This window comes from Hypanus sabinus, chromosome 8 (genome assembly GCF_030144855.1).
Source record: "Hypanus sabinus isolate sHypSab1 chromosome 8, sHypSab1.hap1, whole genome shotgun sequence".
Classification (NCBI taxonomy): domain Eukaryota; kingdom Metazoa; phylum Chordata; class Chondrichthyes; order Myliobatiformes; family Dasyatidae; genus Hypanus; species Hypanus sabinus.
This window is the reverse complement of record NC_082713.1, coordinates 23416939-23438753: the sequence shown is the minus strand read 5'-3', so window position 1 is coordinate 23438753 and position 21815 is coordinate 23416939. Positions and strand designations below refer to the sequence as shown.

Below are 21815 nucleotides of genomic sequence, written 5' to 3'. Positions count from 1 at the left end.
ACTCTCTGGTTGAAAAGGTTTTTCCTCAACTCCGTTCTAAATGGCCTACCCCTTAATCTTAAACTGTGGCCTTTGGTTCTAGACTCCCCCAACATCGGGAACATGTTTCCTGCCTCTAGCGTGTCCAATCCCTTAATAATCTTATATGTTATCTTATATTCTTATTAACAAGCAGGATTTCCCAGTTGAATAATCTTTTATAATAATAACAATTGCTATTGTTCAGCTTGTTAATAATTGTTAAATAATCTTATATTATCAGATTCCTTGTTCTTCAGCACTTTACCTTTTCCACCTATCTCCTCCCAGCTTCTGACTTCATCACCCCCCCTCCACCTACCTATCTTCCCCCTCACTTGATTTCTTCTAACTTGTACTCCTTCCCTCACCCCAACCTTCTTATTCCAGCTTCTTCCCCCTTTTCTTCCAGTTCTGATGAAGAGTCAGCCTGAAGCATCAGCTCTTTATTCCTCTCCATAGATGCTACCTGATCTGCCGAGTTCCTCCAGCATTTTGTATGTGTTACTCTGGATTTCCAGCATCTGCAGAATCTCTTGTGCTTCTGATGCCAAATATGATCTTTATCTCCCTCAAGTATGCATAACTGCAATTGTTAGTAAAGTAATGGAAACTTTCTGTCCCTAGCGTAAAGGGACCTCATTTTGAAATAGTAGCCCAGACACTCAGATTCTGGAGATGCTGAAATTTTAAGCAACATGCAAAAGCTGTTGGAAGAACTCAGAAGGTCAAGCAGCATCTGTGGAGGGGAATAGACAGTCAATGTTTTGGGCCAAAACTGTTCAGCAGGACTGGAAAGGAAGGGGGACAAAGCCAGAATAGGAAGGTGGGGGGGAGGGAAGGGGAAGAAGGACAAGCTGGGAGGAGATTTGTTAAACCAACTGCGGGTGTAGATTGGTGGTTAGTGGATGGGGGATGAAGTAAGAAGCTGGGAGGTGATAGGCGGGAGCTGTAAACGACTGAAGAAGAAGGAATTTGATAGGAGAGGGCAGTGGACCATGGAAGCAAGGGAAGGAGGAGGGACACCAGAGGGAGGTGATGGGCAGGTGAGGAGAACAGAGAGTGTGAGAGGGAAACCAGAATGGGGAATGGAAAAAGAGAGATTAGGTCATTATTGTAATAATTAACCCAATGTAATCTAATTTTAAAACTTCCTGGTTTGTGTAGCCAATAACAAGGTCAACTACACACAAAATTCCATTATCAGGAGAATTTCTGCTTAATCTGGAATGGGTACCACTTATATACAGCTCCTTTAGGTATTTTGGGTATGGGGGGGATCATTCCAGTGATACTAAAATGAATTAAACAGCTGTTAGGTTTGTGCTCATGGGGTTCCACAAGACCAAGTATTCTTGCACTGACTTAGTATGAGTTGCAGTTGGTTTCACTACTTGTCTGATTATGTTGTACAGGGAGACCGTAGACCTGGTTATCAGGGTGATAAAGGATTCCCGGGCAGCCCTGGCCCAAGGGGACCTCCAGGAGCCAGAGGTGAGCCAGGAAGTGGACTCCCTGGACCTCCAGGCTTCCCAGGCCCCCCAGGTGATCCAGGATTGGATGGTTCAGCAGGATCACCAGGTTATCCAGGACCGCCAGGTATGGAAGCCATGAAGATGTACGCCATTATTCAATATTCCACTTAGGGCAACATTAAAATGGCACCCCATTGCTGAAATGGCCAAGTAACCATTAAAGTCTGCATAGTTTTTTTGCTTAAATTCTTTGCAAATTGATTTGAACAAGATCATAAATGAATAAGTTGATTGGTGAAAACATCAAACATAGGCATCATTAGCTTCAGGTGGGTGGTGAACTGGGACAGATCATTGTTATTTGCATCTGAGATCAGTGAAGTGATAATTATGCAGCTTAATCAGTGGTGACATTCTGATTGCAATGTACAACAGTTATGGTGTAGAATGGATATTGAGTGTGTTCCTATTTAAATTGTTTGCACTCCATCTGGAAGTCATTTTACAAAATCTCTGGTCCCAAGAAACATGGGAGCCAGCTATCTGTTTTCTCGGTCGCAGATCTCATATCCACATTAAGCTGAAGAAGACAGTCATCTACTATTGGAAATGTCTACTTGTGTGACTGTCCACTGATATCAGGACCTTAGGAAGAGGTGTTGAGGTACTTCCCTTACATGCTGAAGCAGGATGAGGCTGCCGTAGGTCAGAGTCGACCATGGACGTTGCTGTCTAGATATGCAAGCCTGAGCAGTGTGATATGGTGGACAAGCTATTGCCCATGTAGCTTGATGCATCTGATGAACGCAAAGGAATGGCAGAGACCAATGTAGTTTGGTGCCAGCAGCATTGCAGGAGTTGCCAATGTTCATTGATCTCAACGTAGGACTGCCTTAGGGACACCAGTTCCAGACTGTTCCCGCTGGGTTTACTCCCGAAGCCTTCCCCTTGAGTGGTACGGCCGCAGGGCAGTGGAGGTTTGAGATCAGAGTTTTCCTTCTCCTGGACGAGCTTCCAACCATGGCTGATGAGCCCCATCTACCTAAAGTGACTGATTTTGGGGCACCAGTAACCTGCCTTTGCCGCTTCTCCTCTCAGTAGAAATGGTTTTGCTGAGCTTAGAAACTAAGCTACATGTGAAGGCTAGGAGCTGGACTTGGTTGTCAGAGGCTATTTGAGGCTCATGCCATTAGGAGCATTTAATAGGTGGTGGGAGCTTGTCTCTATTCCCAGCCCCGGCTATAACAACTTCAAGGAACCTAAGCCAAATTCAGGTCTTTCTAATGGATACAAGTCAACTCCAGCCAAGGTTACAGAGGTGGCTGGTAAAACCACCAACAAATGCTGTGGCCAAAGTAGAAATTGCCTGAAAAATGTATACGATTACTTAATATCTACAGAGTAGAAGCAGCCTAATGGTTCCATGCCTGTGATTATGCTTCAGGGGAAATAAGGAAATGACATGTAATGCTGGTCTCGCCAGCCATCCCAAATACATAAAATTAATTAATTGGATCACATAAACGGTAAAGATCATTGGATGTGTCTACAGACACATGAAACCAATCAATTTACCTATCAGCTTCAGATCTATTTCACTTCCTCACATTCCACCACAAGCTGGTCTTCGTGTAAGTTCCCAACTCCTGCTTTCCATCTTCCCACAGCCTTATCCTGTAGCCCAGCAACTCAATTAACGATGCTTCTGGGCTGTCCACAGATATGCATAATAATGACTAAGGGAAGGACCTGAACTTGGTGAGGCAAGTGATGATGTTGCTGGGGTTGTGAACAGCCCAAGTGACAGCTAGCTTGAAAATGAGGTGGGACATTGGACTCAGATGAATATTCCATCGGACAAGTTGGCAGGAAAAACTGACAGAAATGCATGATGGTTTGGTGCATTGTAAGACCTCGCCATAAAACCATAAGACTCAGGAGCAGAATTAGGCTATTCAACCCATCAAGTCTGTTCCGCCATGGCTGATCCCAGATTCCACTCAACCACATACACCTGCCTGCTTGCTAAAGGGCCACTCATCAGTTTTGAGGCTGTGCCCTCTAACTCTGGATACCCCCCACCTTAGGAAACACCCTCTCCACATCTACCCTATCCTTTCAATATCCGGTAGGTTTCAATGAGATTCCCCCCACCCCCACACTTGCATTCTTCTCTCTGGAAGGCCCTATTCATTTTCCAGAGAATGGATTTGTGACACACATCCAAGAGAGAGGTATGAATGACTGTGCAGCTGCTGAATGATGGCACAGTTCAACACAACACAAGCAACAATTGAGTGAAGGGTGGGACTGCTCAGACTGGCCTGCTCCTGTGGCAGTTATTATGGCTGTAAAACTTGCAGAATACCATGGCAGTCCAGCCATGTCCTCTGACAAGTGCTCAGCTAGATACATTTTAGGGTTGGTGGTAATGGGGCTCCATAGAGGACAAACCAGCTGTCATCTTGCAAAAGGCACCATTATCCTTGCTCTCTTGCCTTGCTGCCCAGTCCCAGCAAGCTTAGCAAGTCTTTCATCCATCTACTTGTTCTTTAGTTAGGAGAATGAAATAGAGGATACCACTGCCACAGTGGAGATTAACTGCAAGTGTCTCCAGCTGGAACCTGCAAAGGAGACAATCATATTAAAATTCATTGTCAACATGACAGTCATTGGAAGAGTGGTCCTTACCCTAACAAGGGATTCCAGTTGGGGCAGGAGTAAATTGTAAAGCTTCAGTGAAGTGCTGGCACCTCACACCTTGCATCACAATGACATAGCTTGTCACTAAAGTTCATGCAGGATTGTTTGGTGAAGGGTCTCAGCCCGAAACGTCGACTATTTACTCTTTTTCAGAGATGAGGCCTGGCCTGGCACCAGCATTTTGTGTGTGTTGCTTTGGATTTCCAGCATCTGCAGATTTTCTCTTGCTTGTGATACTACTACTACTGCAAAATCTCATTGAGGGATGCCTAACCCAAAGAAGTTTATATCTTCCCTTCGATGGGTGTTCAGTGATACTCCCTCTCTCTGATCCTCCTCTGTGACCTCTGCCACCCTCTGACCTGATGAAGGGTCATGGACCGAAATAGTGACTGTTTACTCTTTTCTGTAGATGCTGCCTGACTTAATAAATTCAACCAGTGTTTTGTGCCTGTTGCTTTGGATTTCCAGCATCTGCAGATTTTATCATGGTTGATGATTCCTCTTAAGTAGCTTTGGTGGCTAAATCTTTTTTTCATGCAGAATGCATTTTTGGCTTTGAGAAATCAAGTGAACCTGTTAGCTGAAGTACTGTGTTCCAAAATAGCAGTACTGAAGTCACAAACACTGTCATCAGACCTACTCCGCTATTCTTAAATTCTATAGGCATAAAAATGGTGCAAACGATTCAATTTCTCATTTCTGTGGTATTTTAAATCACACTTTCTATCATTGCTTTGTGGATCAATTCCCTTTTGAAACTTGTGCTGAAATCCCTTTCATTATATTTTCTATTCTCAGAAGTTTCTCTATTGTATCTTTAAGTCTGAATTTTATTACCTTTCCTATCCCCATCTTGTTCTTCAGTTACCAAGAATTGTTCCATCGCTTCTTTAAATATAGATTCCAGTTTTCAAGCATCATTTTAATCACCTCCAGATAGATTTTGGAAAAAAGGAACTTGGATACATATTCTCTCAGCAGTGACAACATCCAAATGTGGTACAGTCATGTGTTAAGTAATGAAATCCAAACAAACAAGATGTTTAAAGTCTGTTTAGCACGGGGCGGCCATCATGTTTTACCTCCCAGGTAATGTGCAACAGATTTAAATAGGAACGCATACCGATATCTGTGCTTGGTATAAATCAGATTAAGCTGAATTTAAAGAATATGGTATTTGGCCTTCAGCGACAATTGCAAAAGGACTTTAGAGTTGAGGTTACCTATTCATTCCTATCAGATGGTGGCATGTAAAGAAAGAGCAATCACGTTTCCACTGTTGTTCCTGCCCCTCTTGATTCATTTCACGTCCTTTGCATGGACACTACAGGTGACTGTTGCTGCGGGGAAACCGCTGGCGAAGGCGACCGGCAGAGACAGGGAGGTGAGAGGCCCGAATTCTCAGAAAAAGGTTGTCATTGCAATGATGGCCGGAACCAATCCCACCACCCCTCCCCCCAACTCCTCCCAACCCTTACATCATTGCCAAGAGGATTCAGTGTCATAACTTGCATGTTACAACTGTACATGTCACATAACGTCACCCAAAATTGTTTCCTGTCATCTTTCTTGCATGCCCTAGTGCACGTTATCGTGCAACATGTTTAAGTGCTGTGTTTCATTTGAACTAATGGATTGAAAGTGTCAATCACTATATTCTCTTTAATTGTATTATTACTTGCCTGTCATGAAATGGATGTCTTTCTCAATTGTGAAAAAAAATTGCAAACAATTGTTTGCAAATTTGATTAACCATTCTCATTTGAAAAATTATTCTTCCTTCCCCTTTCTGCTTGCTTCTGCCCTATCCCAAAGATGATGTATCTATCTTGTGGTACCATCCAAGCATGATTTATACCTGGTACTTTGAGCTGGTAGCCATTCTTCCTTTGCAAGCTTAGAGCAGGGCCATCTAAACCTGTAGCTGTAATGTGCTTCAAAACAAAGTTGCTTTTAAATGTTCCACGAGCCTGGATTTCTCTGCAATCTTCTTCAGCCCTATAACTCCTTAAGTAACTTCCTTCCTCTAATTTGATCTCTTAGTGAATTCACAACTAACTTCTTTCCTTCAATTTCCTCCTATAATATCCTCCAGAAATATTTCTCTGACCATGTTTTTGGACCTCTACTAGCTATCATTGTATATGGATTGACATCAATTTCATTTTGGCAACACTGCTGTGAAGCACTTGAAAATTTGCTGAGTCAAAGAAATGGTTGTAGTTGTTGTCAGTTACCTCCTTCACAAGTCACAAAGTGTCCAGGTTTGTCCCAGTAATGAGTATCAAGTTGACCCCCAGCACTAGCTGATACAAGGCTTCTGATTTATGGTTTCTTTGGCATTCTGAGAGGAATGATACTGACAGACCTGCAATACTGTTGAGGCTACATCTTTAGAAATCAGCAGGCTGAGAAAGAAGTATAGTTGCTCAGAGTTTCTACTCAGGTTCGGGCATTGCCAATTTACTGATGCTACAGGACTGTGGCAGAAGCCAGTTCAATCTTTGTCTGACTATTTGACATTAGTGTTACTACACACCAATCAGGGGATTAAACCTTTGACCATTACTCCTTTGTCTCCTCAACGCATGCAAAAGATAGGTGGAGGGGCAGATAGTGTAGAGGCAGCAGGGAGTTTGCAGAAGGACTTAGATTAAGTAATGAAGGGACAGTTGGAATATAAGGTAGGGAAATGTATGGACATACTCTTTGGTACAAGGAATAAAAGTGTAGACTATTTTCTGATCAGGGAGAAAATTCAAAAATCAGAGGTGCAAAGGGGCTTGTGTATTCCCTAAAGATTAATTTGCAGGTTGAATCACTGATAAGGAAGGCAAATACAGTGTTAGCATTCATTTTGAGAACACTAGAATATAAGAGCAAGGATGTAATTCTGAGGCTTTATAATGCTGAGGCATTGGTCAGACCACACCTGAGTATTGTGAGCCATTATTGGCAAATTATCTAGACATGTTATCTAATAACAGATATGCTGGAATTGGAGAGGGTCCGGAGGAAGTTCATGAGAGAATGATTCCAGGAATGAATGGGTTAACATATGAGGAGTGATTGATGGTTCTGGGCTTGTACTCTCTGGAGTTTAGAAGAATGGTGTGTGGGGGGGTGGAATTTCTTTGAATCTTATTGAATGATGAAAGACCTAGTAGAGTGAATGTGGAAAAGGTGTTTCCTGTAGTAGGTGAGTCTAAGACCAGAGGGTATAACCTCATATTAGAAGCAAGATGAGGAGGAATTACTTTAGCTGGAGGGTAGTAAATCTGGGAAAGTGTTTGCCACCGATGGCTGAGAAGACCCAGACATTGGATATATATAAAACAGTGGTTGATGGGTTCTTGATTAGTCAGGACATCAAAGGATAGGGACAGAAGGCAGGAGAATGGGGATAAGAAGGATAATAAATCAGCCATTCTGGAATGGCAGAGTAGGCAGGATGGCTGAAGGACTTAATTCTGCTCCTATGTTTATGGTCTTAAAATGCTAAGGAATGGGGGCTGCAACTGTGGAGGGCAACAAGCAGGCAATGTTTCAGGCAGAGACCCTATGGCATTCCTCCCCTATACCAATTCTCAATAAATACAAGTTAATAGACAGACAGAAGCTCTCACTGTATGTATATGAACAAAATACATACAAGATAGTACCTGTCTGTTAGTGGGGTGAATGGGCAGTCTATCATAGTGTCATGCAGGATAGAAACAGACCTCTAGTTTTTTTACTGATCGTCAACAACCTAGTCTAGGCTAAGTTCATACCAGTCCTATTTTATTCTCTTCACATTCCCATCAAGGTGATTCTACCTGCCACATATCTCCATGCAAGGGGTAATTTCCAGTAACAGAGTAACTGACCAACTGACATTTCTTTAGGATGTTGGAGGGAACAGAAGCATATAGAAGGAACCCATATATTCAGACTATTCGGCCAGAATTACACCTTGCCAATGACAAAACAGCATCAGCTCTACTGCCTGGGGAATATAATTCCACCAAGACCAATTCAGAAATATTATTAATATGGAGTTTAGAAAAATGTGGGGGGACCTCATAGAAACATTTTGAATGTTGAAGGCATGGACAGAGTGGATGTGGCAAAGTTGTTTCCCATGGTGGGGGAGTCTAGTATGAGAGGGCATGACTTAAGGATTGAAGGGCACCCATTCAGAACAGAGATGCGAAGAAATTTTTTTAGCCAGAGGGTGGTGAATCTGTGGAATTTGTTGCCACGGGTGGCAATGGAGGCTAAGTCCTTGGGTGTATTTAAGGCAGAGATTGATAGGTATCTGAGTAGCCAGGGCATCAAAGGTTATGGTGAGAAGGCGGGGGAGTGGGATTAAATGGGAGAATGGATCAGCTGATGATAAAATGGCGGAGCAGACTCGATAGGCTGAATGCTCGACTTCTGCTCCTTTGCCTTATGGTCTTATGGTCTAATGTGGATTCTAGAATTTTTGTTAGAAATAATAAAACAAGTAAAATAATTGCCTTTTACAAATAGGACTGAATACGATGTATAACCTAGAAAAATAATAGCCTATTCTTTAATCCAGCTACAAGGGAGATCACGTTTTTTAATTGGTTTTGGATTTAAGATACTAATTACTGTTAGCAGGTGTTTACATGGCCTCTCTTTATTCATTCACTTCATTATTTCAGTTTGATATCTTCTAGCAGTGAACACAACTGTCAAGCACAAATTTTTTAAAAAGGTTATGGACTATTTTGGCATGAATCTATCTGTGGGTTCAACTTTACACCCCTGCTGAAGATAATGCAAAATATGTTCATACATTTCTAATTAGTCAATGTGAATCTGATCTGCCAGTACATGTGCATGCATATATGCTTGTATAGATCCTTATGTATATGCATGTGTGTGTATATGTGCATATACAGTACACATGTGTAATGCATGTACAAACAAGAGAAATTCTGCAGATGCTGGAACTCCAAGCAACATACAAAAAATGCTGGAGGAACTCAGCAGGCCAGGAAGCATCTATGGAAAAGAGTACAATCGATTTTTCGGGCCAAAATGCTTCAGCAGGACTAGAGGAAAAAAGCTGAGGAGTAGATTTAAGAGTTGGGGAGAGGAGAGAGAGGAACACCAGGTGATGGGTGAAACCTGGAGGGGGAGGAATGATGTAAAGAGCTGGGAAGTTGATTAGTGAAAGAGAAGAGTCCATGGAAGGAAGAAAAAGGAGGGAGGAAAAAGCAGAGGAAGATGATGGGTGGGCAGGAGATAAGGTGAGAGAGGAAAAAGAGGATGGGAAATGGAGAAGGCTGGTGGGGGGTGTAGGTGGGGGTAGTACCAGAATTTTGAGAAATTGATGTTCAAGCTATCAGGTTGGAGGCTACCCAAACGGAATATAAGGTAGGTATTGTTCCTCCAAGCTAAATGTGGCCTCATGGAGGAGGCCATGGATGGACATATTGGAATGGGAATGGGAAGTGGAATTAAAATGGATGGCCACTGGGAGATCCTGCTTGCTCTGGCAGATGGAGCAGAGATGCTCAGTGAAGCGGTCTCCTGATCTATTTCGCGTCTCACCGATATACAGGAGGCCACACCGGGAGCACCAAACACAGTAAACAAACTCACAGGTGAAGTGTTGTCTCACCTGGAAGGAATGTTTGTGGTAATGAGAGAGGAAGTATAGGGGCAGGTATAGCACTTGTTCCGCTTGCAAGGGTAAGTGCCAGGAGGGAGATCAGTGGGGAGGGACGAATGGACAAAGGAGTTACGTAAGGAGTGTTCCATGCAGAAAATGGAAGGGGGAGGGAAAGATGTGCTTGGTGGTGGGATCCCATTGCAGATGGCGGGCGTTTTGGAGAGTTATGTGGTGGGGTGGTAGGTGAGGTCAAAAGGAGCACTATCCTCAGTAGGGTACGCAAGTATCATGTGTATGCAACTTTGCATGTGAGGGTGTGTGCATGTTCAAGGTATATGAAAATGTGGGATGTGAGAGAGAGAGAGAGAGAGAAAACAAAAATATTCCAGACCACTCATTTTTTTTAGAGAAGGCGTGCTAAAGCAGTTGGCCAGTTGGCCATTTACCACCGACACTAAGAGACACTAAGGAGTTGTAAACCTTAGGAAATCTCTGACCTGATCACCTGTGGATGCTCAATTACTGAATATAATCAGGTTCATGTACTTCTCAATGCTCAAACAAAATCAAGGGATATGGAGATGTTGCAGTGAGTTAGTAGCTTAGATCAGTCTGAATGGTGCATCCAGCTCAAACAACCAAATGGCCTCCTCTGCCCATGTTTCTAATGTTCTTGTCTATATATGCATGCATGTGTACATTGTATGAGTATATCTGTGCATGTGTGTATATATGTGTGCACATATATACATGTGTGTATGTGCATTTGTTCTTTGTAATCTGTATATGTGTAAGCTAATGTATATGTGTTTGTACATGTGTATAAATCTGTGCTTTAGAGGTTTTTTCTGATTGTAATATTCATGATCTTCCTCTTCGATGTGATTTGGCAGGAATCACACTTCCCTGTTTGATCCCAGGCCTCGGAGGTGAGATAGGATTGCCGGGACCTACAGGACTGCCAGGTAGGATTTCTCTTCAGGACTGTTTAGGTGTTCTTGGTTTGAGCCATTTTCTCCACCAGTTCCTCTCTCTTTGATCTCTACAGCAACATTTCAATAGTGAGGCAAACATATATTTAGGAAAGTCAAGCCTACAGAAAATTAAAACAATGTGTTTGTGGGGGCTGTCAAGACAGTGTCTTAACATATGATTCCATGGTTAGTTGAGTAGTTCCAACTTCACAAATTAAGGTCATTTTGTATAGGATAAGTCTCGTGAAGAGAAATTGTTTTATGGAATAAACTTATAACATACTTATTTATACTAATTATTTCAATTTTAATTGGGAACAGTATTAATAAATTTACATCTATGCTACTAAAAATGGATTTATTATTTAGTGGACAGCAGGAGTATTATTTAACGAATATTACTGCCTGGGCTTTTGGTTATTGTTATTTTTGCTCTCCTTAGGACATTTTAATGTAAATCATAACATCATGGTTGTACATTTTATATAGCTTGCAGGGATCAAACTGCATGAACAAAATGCCTGTTCCGTATTTCAATATTTTTGCACTAAGTTTTTAACACTTAACTCTTAATATATTTGAATAATTAAAGCAATTGTGAAGTAAATCAGCCCTTCTCCTTCAGTCACGAGTTTCAATAGTGGTTTATGCTTTTGAGTAGATGTAAATCTATAAACAGGAACAGGAGTCAATCCTTTTCCTTTTGTTGCTGACTCTATCATTGTGATTGTTTTTAGTCAAGTTTGAACCTGATATTTAAAGATCGCTGAGGACATGGCTGGAATAGTGCATGCAAATCCTTTTTTTCTTGTGTGATGTAGACTTTACATGGAGTGAGCCTGTTGGATGATACATAAGATATTTTCCTGGGGTGAAGGCCCATCTGTAAGTGAGTCAATAGAGCAGAAGTCTCCAGCAGAGTATAAGGAAATCACCTTATGCAAAACAGTGTGAAAAGGAGAAATATTTGTGGAGCTCAGCATCTATGCCACCAGGAATACACCTTAAATCAGTTACGACTTCTCTATATAATGCAAAGTTTGGAAGAAGTAAGACAGTAACAAGATTTGAAGCTGTGCCAACAGAAGTATTGATCAGTTTGATTTCTCTTTTTTTTCTCTTTTCTGGTTCTTCATTGTCAAATGCACTTTAGGTCCAAAAGGTAGACCAGGCTTTCCAGGCAGTCCGGGGCGACCAGGACCAAACGGACTGAAAGGAATCCCTGGATTTCCAGGCTTTTTGGGTGAAGCAGGCTTTCCTGGTAAGTGTGAATTTTATAATTTAGGCATTGGTAGATGGAAGGAATAAAAACACAAAATGCTGGCAGAACTCAGCAGGCCAGATGGAAGGAGTTTGCTCTCAATTGCTTGGAATTATGTAGGTATTTGGGGTTGTCAAAGGGATATGGGTGAGAAGTTTCATCTAATTGGGATGGTAATATGGAGTAACAGCATTACAATCTAAGTAACATTTTGGTAAGAGTGAGTGCTGGTTATATCTGCATCCAGTAGGATTCCATTGTTTCTAATGAGGCCATTCTCAGGTTGCAAGAGCAACACCTATTTCGTTTGGGTAGCCTCCAGAAATAACACTGATTACTTCCAATAATCTCTGCCACCTCCCCCTTCTTTCTTCGTCCAGTTCCCATTCTGGCTTTCCTCTTACATTTTCTCTTTACGTATCCATTACCTCCCTTGATTGCCCGACCTCCTTTTGCTTCGCTGATGGTTCACTCTCCTCTCCTATTAGATTTCTCCTACTTCAGCTCTTTACCTTTTCCACTATCACCTCCCAATATCTCACTTCATCCCTTTCCTCTCACTTGGGTTCAGCTAACGCTTGCCACCTCGTGCTCCTTTCCAACCCTCCCCCCACCTTCTTTCCTTGTCTTCTTTCTTCTTCCTTTCCTGTGTTGATGAAGGTTGCACTTGCGCTCCATAGCTGCTATCTGACCTGCTGAGTTCATCCAGCACTTTGTGTGTTGTTCCACCGTTTTTAGATGAGCCGGTAAATAATGGCAACTTTAAAATAAGACAGAAGGACTTGAAGAAAGATAACACACAAAATGCTGGAGGGACTCAGCAAGCCAGGCAGCTTACAAACTTCCATTGTTTGAAATTGTAAATGTTGGTGTTACTCACTTCTCAGTCTCTCTCCTTGTCTTACACCTCTGCTTTTAAAATGGTTTATCAACCTGAAATGTTTTAAGCTGCATATGGTATGAAAGCACTTGGAACTTTTCACAGTCCATCTCTCACACTGCTCCTGTGTGGAATGAAAAGCATCCTGTGTGATTTAATATAGAAAATAAAACATGGTTTTATTTGGCAACTCTTTTTAAACTCGACTGTTGGTAACACTACCCAATGCCTTTGTGGTGAAAGCTTTCGGAGTTCCTAAAATTATTTCAATCAGCTTGCCATCAGGATCTGTAAAGGAACTCACAGACGTGGTGGAATCCCACCACCCCGCACTCTGTTCATGGCAACCAATAAATTTCGTAATAAACTTTTGAATTTTTCATGGCTCTTTCTCTGATCCTGCCTAGTCTCGCAAAATCCAAACTATAAGTCAAATGAGAAGTTGATGATGTGAAATTGGAAGGTTATGAAATTTAATTTTCCTTCTTAACGATGGCTACTTCTGATGTCACTGAACTAATCCAAAAGGATTGTTGGATTAGTTCAGTGAACTAGCTGTTGATTGGATGTCAAGTACATCCATGTTGATTGGATGTCAAGTACATCCAATCAACAGTTGCCTCACTAGAGGGCATGTTTTATGAAGACAGGTGAGCGAGCTAGAGCTTTTCTCCTTGGAATGGATGATTAGAGGAGACTTGATAGAGGTACACAAGATAATAAGAGGCATGCATAGAATGGATAGCCAGACACTTTTCCCCAGGGTAGCAATGGCTAATAGAGGGATCACAATTTTAACGTGATTGGAGCAAGGTATAGGGGGAATGTCGGAGTTAAGTGTTTTATACATAGAGACCAGTGGGTGCTTGGAACTCCTGTCAAGTGTGTTGGTAGAGACCAATACTCTAGGGGCAATTAAGAAGCTCTTCAATAAGTTTTGTAGCCTGGGAAAAATGCACACTCAAGACAACAAATACTTTTTTCAGGTCTTTAATTCCTTTATCTGTGTTAGATGTTTTAATGTAGGAAGAAGGTATCAAAATAAAAACAATAAAATGAATTAAAAATAAACACACAGTTCGTGTTGTTACTATCTCAGTTTAATTTCAATCCACACACTTGTGTATCAACTAGTTAGGTATGCAGTATGAAATTAAAACAAAATATAAAAAAACCAATACAGTAGCATTTCTAAAAACAATACAAACAACATTAAATTCCACAAACCCTGTACCTTATACACAACATCGAAAATATAAATAAATACATCTTATCTTAACTAAGAGGTTGGCACACACATGCGTAACTTCCAAACACATATAGGCTAGAGTAGACCCTGAAACGTGTTTTCCTCACTCATGATACGTAAACACAGATTAACACATTCACATACTCTGTTACATTCATATTTGGTTATGAAACAATTAAAGAAAGATAAAAATAAACTTTTACAATGACCTTTACAGTATGTTCCCTTGAGGTTAAATTACTTGAAAGACTAACCTACTAGCCTGATAAGGAACTTCACACAACTATGCTATCCAGTGTCGATACCTTACTCGAGAAAGTCTAAATCTAAATCAATAAATTTACATTTTACAGTAAGCATGTAAAGTTACTGATATTCTGATGGTGCAGATGACAGATTTAAAGTGTGTTCCAAATAGAATATTATATTATAGTCATACTTATTTGAAAGACAATCATTTAAATCATCTTGGGGCTTAATATACTTCAGGAGGGATCATATTTTAGCAGGAAGGTTGTCAGAAGTCCTGAAAGTAGTCCAAAAAGTGCCCTTTTGCCTGCATTTTACTGTGAACAACAGGTGAACCTGGCACTAGATCTATGCAGTAAATAAGATGATTTTGTTACTTTGGAATTTCTGGACAGCCTGTTTTTTTTCATTATCTCCTATTGCTGTTTTCTGGCCAATGATCTTATTGTAACCTATTCAACTAGGTTGGCTCCATTTCTTCACTTGTTTTTTTATCTGTCACTGAGTTTTAACTGAAGCTGGCTCAAGTGCAAAATACAAGTACATGCACAATTTGTATTATTTCATAAAACCATAAGACCACAAGACATAGGAGCACAATGCTCAAGGTGAGACCTCACCAATGCCTTATAAAGCTGCAGCATCACATCCCTGCTCTTGTATTCTAGACCTCTTGAGATGAATGCTAACATTGCATTTGCCTTCCTCATCATCGACTCAACCTGCAAGTTAACCTTTAGAGTGTCTGCACAAGGACTCCCAGGTTCCTTTGCATCTCAGATTTTTGGATTTTCTCCCTGTTTAGAAAATAGTCTGCACACTTAGTTCTACTACCAATGTGCATGACCATCTATTTTCTAACTTTGTATATCATTTGCCACTCTCTTGCCCATTCTCCTAATCTGTCATAGTCCTTCTGCAGCCTTCCTGCTTCCTCAACAATGCCTGCCTCTCTACAGATCTTCGTATTGTGGCGGCTCATTTCCTAGCGTATGCGAACCGACTCACAATTAGATAGCCTACGGGGGTTTGCGAGCACAGAGCTTTGGAGCCTCTTCGCCATGGGGGGCCGGTTGACAGAGGCTTAAAAGTGAGGCTGAAGTTTTCGAATAAAGTTTTTCCTTCGACTGCAGTTACCGACTCCGTGTCGTAATTTTAGCGCTGTTTGTAGCACACCGCTACAGTATCATCTGTAAACTTGGCAACAAATTCATCTGTTTCATCATCTAATTCAGCAGAAAAAGAAGCACTCCCAAAACCAACCCCTGCAGAACATCATTAGTCACCGACAGCCAACCAGACAAGGATCCTTTTATTCCCGTTCACTGCCTCCTACCAATCAGCCAATGCTCTACCCATGCCTGTAACTTTCCTGTAATGCCATGGGTTTTTTCCTTGGTAAGCAGCCTCATATGTGGCACCTTATCAAAGGCCTTCTGAAAGTCCAAGTATACAAAATCCCTTTATCTATGCTGCATGTAATCTCCTCAAAGAACAGGTTTGTCAGGCAAGATTTTCCCTTAAGGAAGCCATGATGACTTTGTCCTGTGTCACCAAGTACTACATAACCTCATCCTGAAAAATTGACCACAACATCTTCCCAACCATTGAGTTGAGGCTAACTGATTTATAATTTACTTTCTGCTGCCTTCCTCCTTTGTTAAAGAGTGGAGTGACATTTGAAATTTTTCAGTCCTCTGACACCATGCCAGAGTCCAATTTTGTTTTGAAATATCATTACTAATTCCTCCACAATCTCTACCGCTACCTACTCGCTAGGGTGCATTTCTTCTGGTCCAGGTGACTTATGTACCCTTCGGTCTATCAGCATTTTGAGCAACTTCCTTCTTGTAATATTAACTGCATTCACTTCTCTTCCTTCACACCCTTCAACATCTAGCACACTGCTAGCATCTTCCACAGTGAAGACTGCTGCAAATTACTCATTTAGTTTGTACTCCATCTCCTTGTCTCCTGTTATTATTTCTCCGGCCTCATTTTCTAGTGGTCCTATATCCACTCTCATCTCTCTTTTTTTACATTCTTGAAAAAGCTTTTACTTTGATATTGTTTGCTAGCTTGCTTTTATATTTCATCTTTTCCCTCCTAATGATTCTTTTAGTTGGTCTCTGTAGGCTTTTAAAAGCTTCCCAGTCCCCTATCTTCCCATTAATTTTTGCTTTGTTATATGCCCTCTCTTTTGCTTTAACTTCCCTTGTCAGCCACAGTTTCACTATTTTTCCCATCTGAGTATTTCTTTGTTTTTGGAATATATCTATCCTGCACCTTCTTCATTTTTCCCAGAAACTCACACCATTGCTGCCCTGCTGTCATCCCTGTCAGCATATTCTTCCAATTTACTTTGGCCAACTCCTCTCTCATATCATTGTAATTTCCTGTACTCCACTGAAATACTGCTACCCTGAGGTTTGTGCTTAAGCTTCTGCTACCATTTTAGTATAACTAATCAAGCAGCATTGGTTTAGCTGGGTGAGGTAAGGGACTTCGGAGTTGTAAGTTATTAAGGATTTTTACTTTCCTGTCTAAGGAAAGGGTTTGGGGCCTGAAACATTAAACTTGAGGTACTTTGGACAACTGGGGCAATTAATGAAAATTAATTGACAACATAAAAAATACCAGTTCATTCATTTCACAAAGAGGCCTCAAAAAACCGTACAGAACAAAAATGCAAACTCACCTTTCGTAAAATACTGGAGGAATTCTACAGGCCTGGCCTGCTGAGTTCCTCCAACATTTTGTGTCTGTTGCTTAGATTTCCAGCATCTGCAGATTTTCTCTTGTTTTTAGTTCATCTTTCATGTCTACTTGAGAGCACAATGTCAGTTGAATGTACATTTTACACTCTGTGAAATGGCTACCCATTCAATCAGCTTCGTAGGCCTTCCAAATTATTAGCCTCTATCTTCGGGCATTATCTGGCTCTTCTGTAAGTAGCTACAACATATATTTTTTATGGTCTATATATGAAGGAACTGGCTTTCCTTCTTCTAGAGAGAGAAGATTATGGTGGACCATCATTCCTCAGGATATTTTAATTTTCGTAGCTGTGAAAAGACTATTGATTTTGAATGGTGGTTTAATTCTTGCACTCCTTAACTGCAATGGGTGTAGCAATTCTCCTGCGTTACTAGCAAAGACAAGGTTTCACTAAATTTATGTTTGAAATCTTGCAGGGTTTCCTGGACCACGAGGTGATGATGGGCTACCAGGTCTTCCTGGATTGGATGGGAATGAAGGACCCCCTGGAAAAATAGGTCTTCCTGGTTCTCCAGGCCTAAAAGGTCTCCCAGGAGATGTCTATGGTGCTATACAGGGTAATCCAGGTCAATCTGGACAGCCTGGTAAACCAGGATTGAAAGGAGCTCCAGGAAGCCCCGGTTTGCCTGGTCCAAGAGGTAAAATGTCAAATGCTATCTGTTCTGCTGCTCCACCTTTTAATTTGCAGAAACCTAGTAAATTATTGCGATGTTAACAAAGAGTGAGTCATAAACTGGCAAAAGTCTCCACTTTGGCAGTGTTTTTGAAATACAGTGAAGAGGGCCAAGGTTTGCCTGCAAAAGGGTGTTAGGTTTTTTCCCATCTTAATCCCAATCAGATATTAATCATTTGGCAGCTAAAGCAGCTGAGTAGTTGTCATTTGGTGTTCATTGATCATTATATGTCCAGGTGATGAAACTGGGTGGATTGATGCAAGCTAGAGTGCCCATCTCCATCACGCACCCAACCTCGGTGCTGTTGTCACCAAATAACTAGACTCTGACAACTCGCACAGTCTATCTCTCATACTTTATTGACTTGTGCACAAAGAGAAAAGATCAGCCTCTCTCATTGAGCAGCTCTGAAGCTTGAGCAAAGAAATGCGACTTTTATGTACAAATTGGCTAGATGGATACAAATATTGATCCATTAGAAACATTATTTCTCTAATCCCATCATTTAGTTATTTAGGTACCAATGAGAATACATATTCCAGCTGTTAATAACTAATTTAATCTATATATTGAAGGTCATTAATACTTGAGAATTAGTAAATTAACTGTCCAATAATAAGTATTGCCCTAGAATCCTTCACTTACATAAATTAGCTTGTTCTGGTATGCTTGGGGATCTTGGTTCCCAGGCTCGAATAGAAAGACTGTACAAAAAAGAGTTCAGATTTCAAGGGCCCTGTTCAGCAAGGATGTCTGCACGCTGCCTCTGTCAGCTTCTTATCTCGACTCTTACCTCACTGAACTTCCACATTCTAAAAGTCAATACGAAAGGAAGCCCATCTCTCAAAGGTTCAGTAGAGCTGTTCAGTGTCTGCACTCTGTTGGGTCAGTGCACCGTGTTAACCTTTACACTTCTGCAACTTCCACAGTGCTTTCAGGGCCATGCACCAGTGAGGCTGTACCTGACACATGGGCTACACATGTTGGAACTGGGCCTAGTCCTAGGGTTAGCTCGTCTTAAAAACTTCCATGAGATCATAAACATTGGAGCAGAGTTAGTTCCTTCAGCCATCGAGCCTAGTCTGCCATTCCAACATGATTGATCTATTATCCCTCTCATCCCCATTTCTTGCCTTCTCCCTGTAATCTTTGATGGCCTTACTAATCAAGAACCAATCAACCTTCACTTTAAAAATATCCAATAATTTGGCCTCCACAGCTGCCTGTGCCAATGAATTCCACAGATTCACAACCCTCTGGCTCAAGAAATTCCTCCTCATCTCTGTTCTGGAGGGACATCCTACTATCATGTGCCCCTGGTCCTAGAATTCCCTGCTATATACCACATCCACTCTATCTAGGCCTTTCAATATTCATTAAATTTCAATGAAATACCTCACATTCTTCTAAATTACAGTGATTACAGGCCAAGAGCCATTAAATGCTCATTGGGAACGGGGTGTAGTTGATGGTAATAGTAGGTCAAGATGGTCACAGAAGGCTATTGCAGTTACTTGGAAATCGGATACATATTTAAGTATAGATCGTTGGAAGAAAGAAATTTATAGCTGTATTCCACTTGAAAAAATTACTTATAATTTAAGAGATAAATATGAAACATTTTTGAAAATTTGGCGCCCTTATTTACAAAAGACAGGATTAAATATATAGATGCTCCGAAGATGAAATAATTGGTTATTTGGGGAAAGAAATAAATATATATATTAAAGTTATTACGAACTCCATGGAGCATGAGGGGATCTCCCGATATCCAGGCAATCCTTCTTTCTTTTTTTTTATTTTCTTTCTTTCTCATTTTTTTCTATAGGGATGCTAGGGGGGAGGGGTTAAGGGGAGGGGGATGGGTAATATACATTTTTTTTTCTCTACTTTTATTTTGTAACTACTTGAAATACAATAAAAAAAGTTTAAAAAAAAAGATGGTCACAGAACATTTGAGCTAAGCGTTGGAGAGGGGAAGGGGAGCTGGAAGAGCGCCTCAAAAATGCATTTTGAGCTTTGTATGGAGGTGCTTCTTGAAGGAAGCCTTGTCCTTCAGTACCGGTGGTCTCCAGAATTTCCTGAGCAAATAATAAATTAATTTCTAATTACATCTGAGGAAGAAGGGGAGTTATCAGCAATGAGATTACCACTAATCTCACTGCTATATACTACACCTTGTACTTGAGATTTTAAAATTAACTTTTACAGAATGGATATTTCACTAAACAAACGCGATGTTGAATCTTAATCCATTTAATCAACTTTTTTTAAAAATACAATCATCCAGGTGCTGATGGCAGGCCAGGACGTCAAGGCACTAAAGGTGAAAGAGGGGATCCAGGCCTCCTTGGTCTCCGAGGTCTGCCAGGGTCTCCGGGTCCAAGCACGATACCTCCTCTGGGTTTCTCGGGAGAAGTAGGCAGGGTCGGTCTGCCTGGACGACCAGGTGAGTCTCAAGTTAGTTACTCATGGCTTCCAGAAGACTTCCGGCAAACAGTGGACACTTTGCACATACAGGAGGCTTAAGCCTAAATGATTAAAGAATGTGGGGTATTCTGTAAGAAGAAGGGTTACACTAAGTAATGAATACGTGTCCGAAGAGCATGATTCTGAGACAGCTTACAATTATGCAGTTTTACTTCCAGATTCTACCACAGAGTTTTGCAGAATCATGAAGCAACACAGATCCATGTTCAAGGAAATTTCAGCCACATAATCACAAGGCAACAAGTATTTAAATATTGCGTACATTTTAAATAAGACATAAGTTTATGTTAAATTCCCCTTTCCTTCCATTATTTTCTCTCCAGAGTGGGTTCCTTGGTTTGGAGAAGGGGAAGTGTTAACTCCAACTGTTTCTTGGCAGTTGGCTGCGCTGTTGCCTTACAGTAGCAGCCAGCTGGAAGGGGCTGAAGGTGGTCTGATATTTCGTGCAGGTACCTTGTTGAAGAAAGGCCCTAAAACGCGCCCAAATGGAAAGTGAATGATGGGCGGCAGGGAGGGGGTGATTATTCTAGCCCTTAGAATTCTAAGCATATTTTGGACTACAAATAGAACTGCTCACAAGATTGCTGCCTGAATTTAGTACCAAGGAGATCTATCGCCTGCCAACATTTAGGACGAAGATGTGCTTAAAATCAATCAAAATTAATGACAAAAGATGCAGAAATTCAGTAACCTTTTCAAGGTAAAAAACAGACAACCAGTTTGTTGCACTCCCTTCATTTTCACTAAATTTCATATCTTCAAGGATGATTACTGCCTCCTTGATCATTGTACCTTTTCCTCCTTAATGATTAAAGCACTATTGCAGATCATAGAGGTAATAAAGTGCTGGAGGAACTCTGCAGGTCAGGCAGCCTCTGTGGAGTGGAATAAGCAGTCAATGTTATGGCTGAATCAGGACTGGAAAGGAAGGGGGAAGAAGACTGAATAAGTGAGGGGCAAGAGTACAAGTTGGCAGGTGATAGGGGAAATCATGTGATGGGGAAGGTGGCTGCATGGGGGATGGGGATGAAATAAGACACTGGATGATAGGTGGAAGAGGCAAAGGACTGAGGAAGAAAGGATCTGATAGGAGAGGACAGTAGGCAAGGAGGAGGGGCACCAGGTGGAGGTGATGGGCAGGAGAGAGAAGAGGTGAGAAGCAAACTAGAAAGAGGATTGGAAAAAGAGAGAAGGGGAAGAGGAAGAGATTACTGGAAATTGCAGAAATTGACTTTCACAATCCTGTTCTCAGGGTGAATGCAACTGTGTAGCATGGAGATCAATGTAGCTGGAAGAAGAAAGTGTCTGAAGGTGTTTGACAGTTATTGACATGATTTTAGTGATCGTCTTACCTTAGCTTCTGGAGAGACAAGGCTCTGCACTTGCTGACATCTGGTGCAATAAGCAATCTGCTAGACGAGCAAAGCCTCTG

At 41.3% G+C, this 21815-nt stretch overlaps 1 protein-coding gene across 6 annotated transcripts in view; it reads left to right on the top strand.

Annotated features, from left to right (window-relative positions):
* LOC132397969 (collagen alpha-6(IV) chain-like) overlaps positions 1-21815 on the top strand; it is a 405602-nt gene that overhangs the window by 305663 nt on the left and 78124 nt on the right. For 5 of the 6 annotated variants that reach the window (XM_059976818.1, XM_059976820.1, XM_059976819.1 and 2 more), the window contains 6 exons: positions 1434-1617; positions 5530-5583; positions 10722-10793; positions 11956-12063; positions 17636-17857; positions 20184-20342. In XM_059976818.1, coding sequence (XP_059832801.1) covers positions 1434-1617; positions 5530-5583; positions 10722-10793; positions 11956-12063; positions 17636-17857; positions 20184-20342 — 799 coding nt within the window. The remainder of the gene's footprint in view (positions 1-1433; positions 1618-5529; positions 5584-10721; positions 10794-11955; positions 12064-17635; positions 17858-20183; positions 20343-21815) is intronic. The other variant, XM_059976821.1, reaches the window with a different exon arrangement.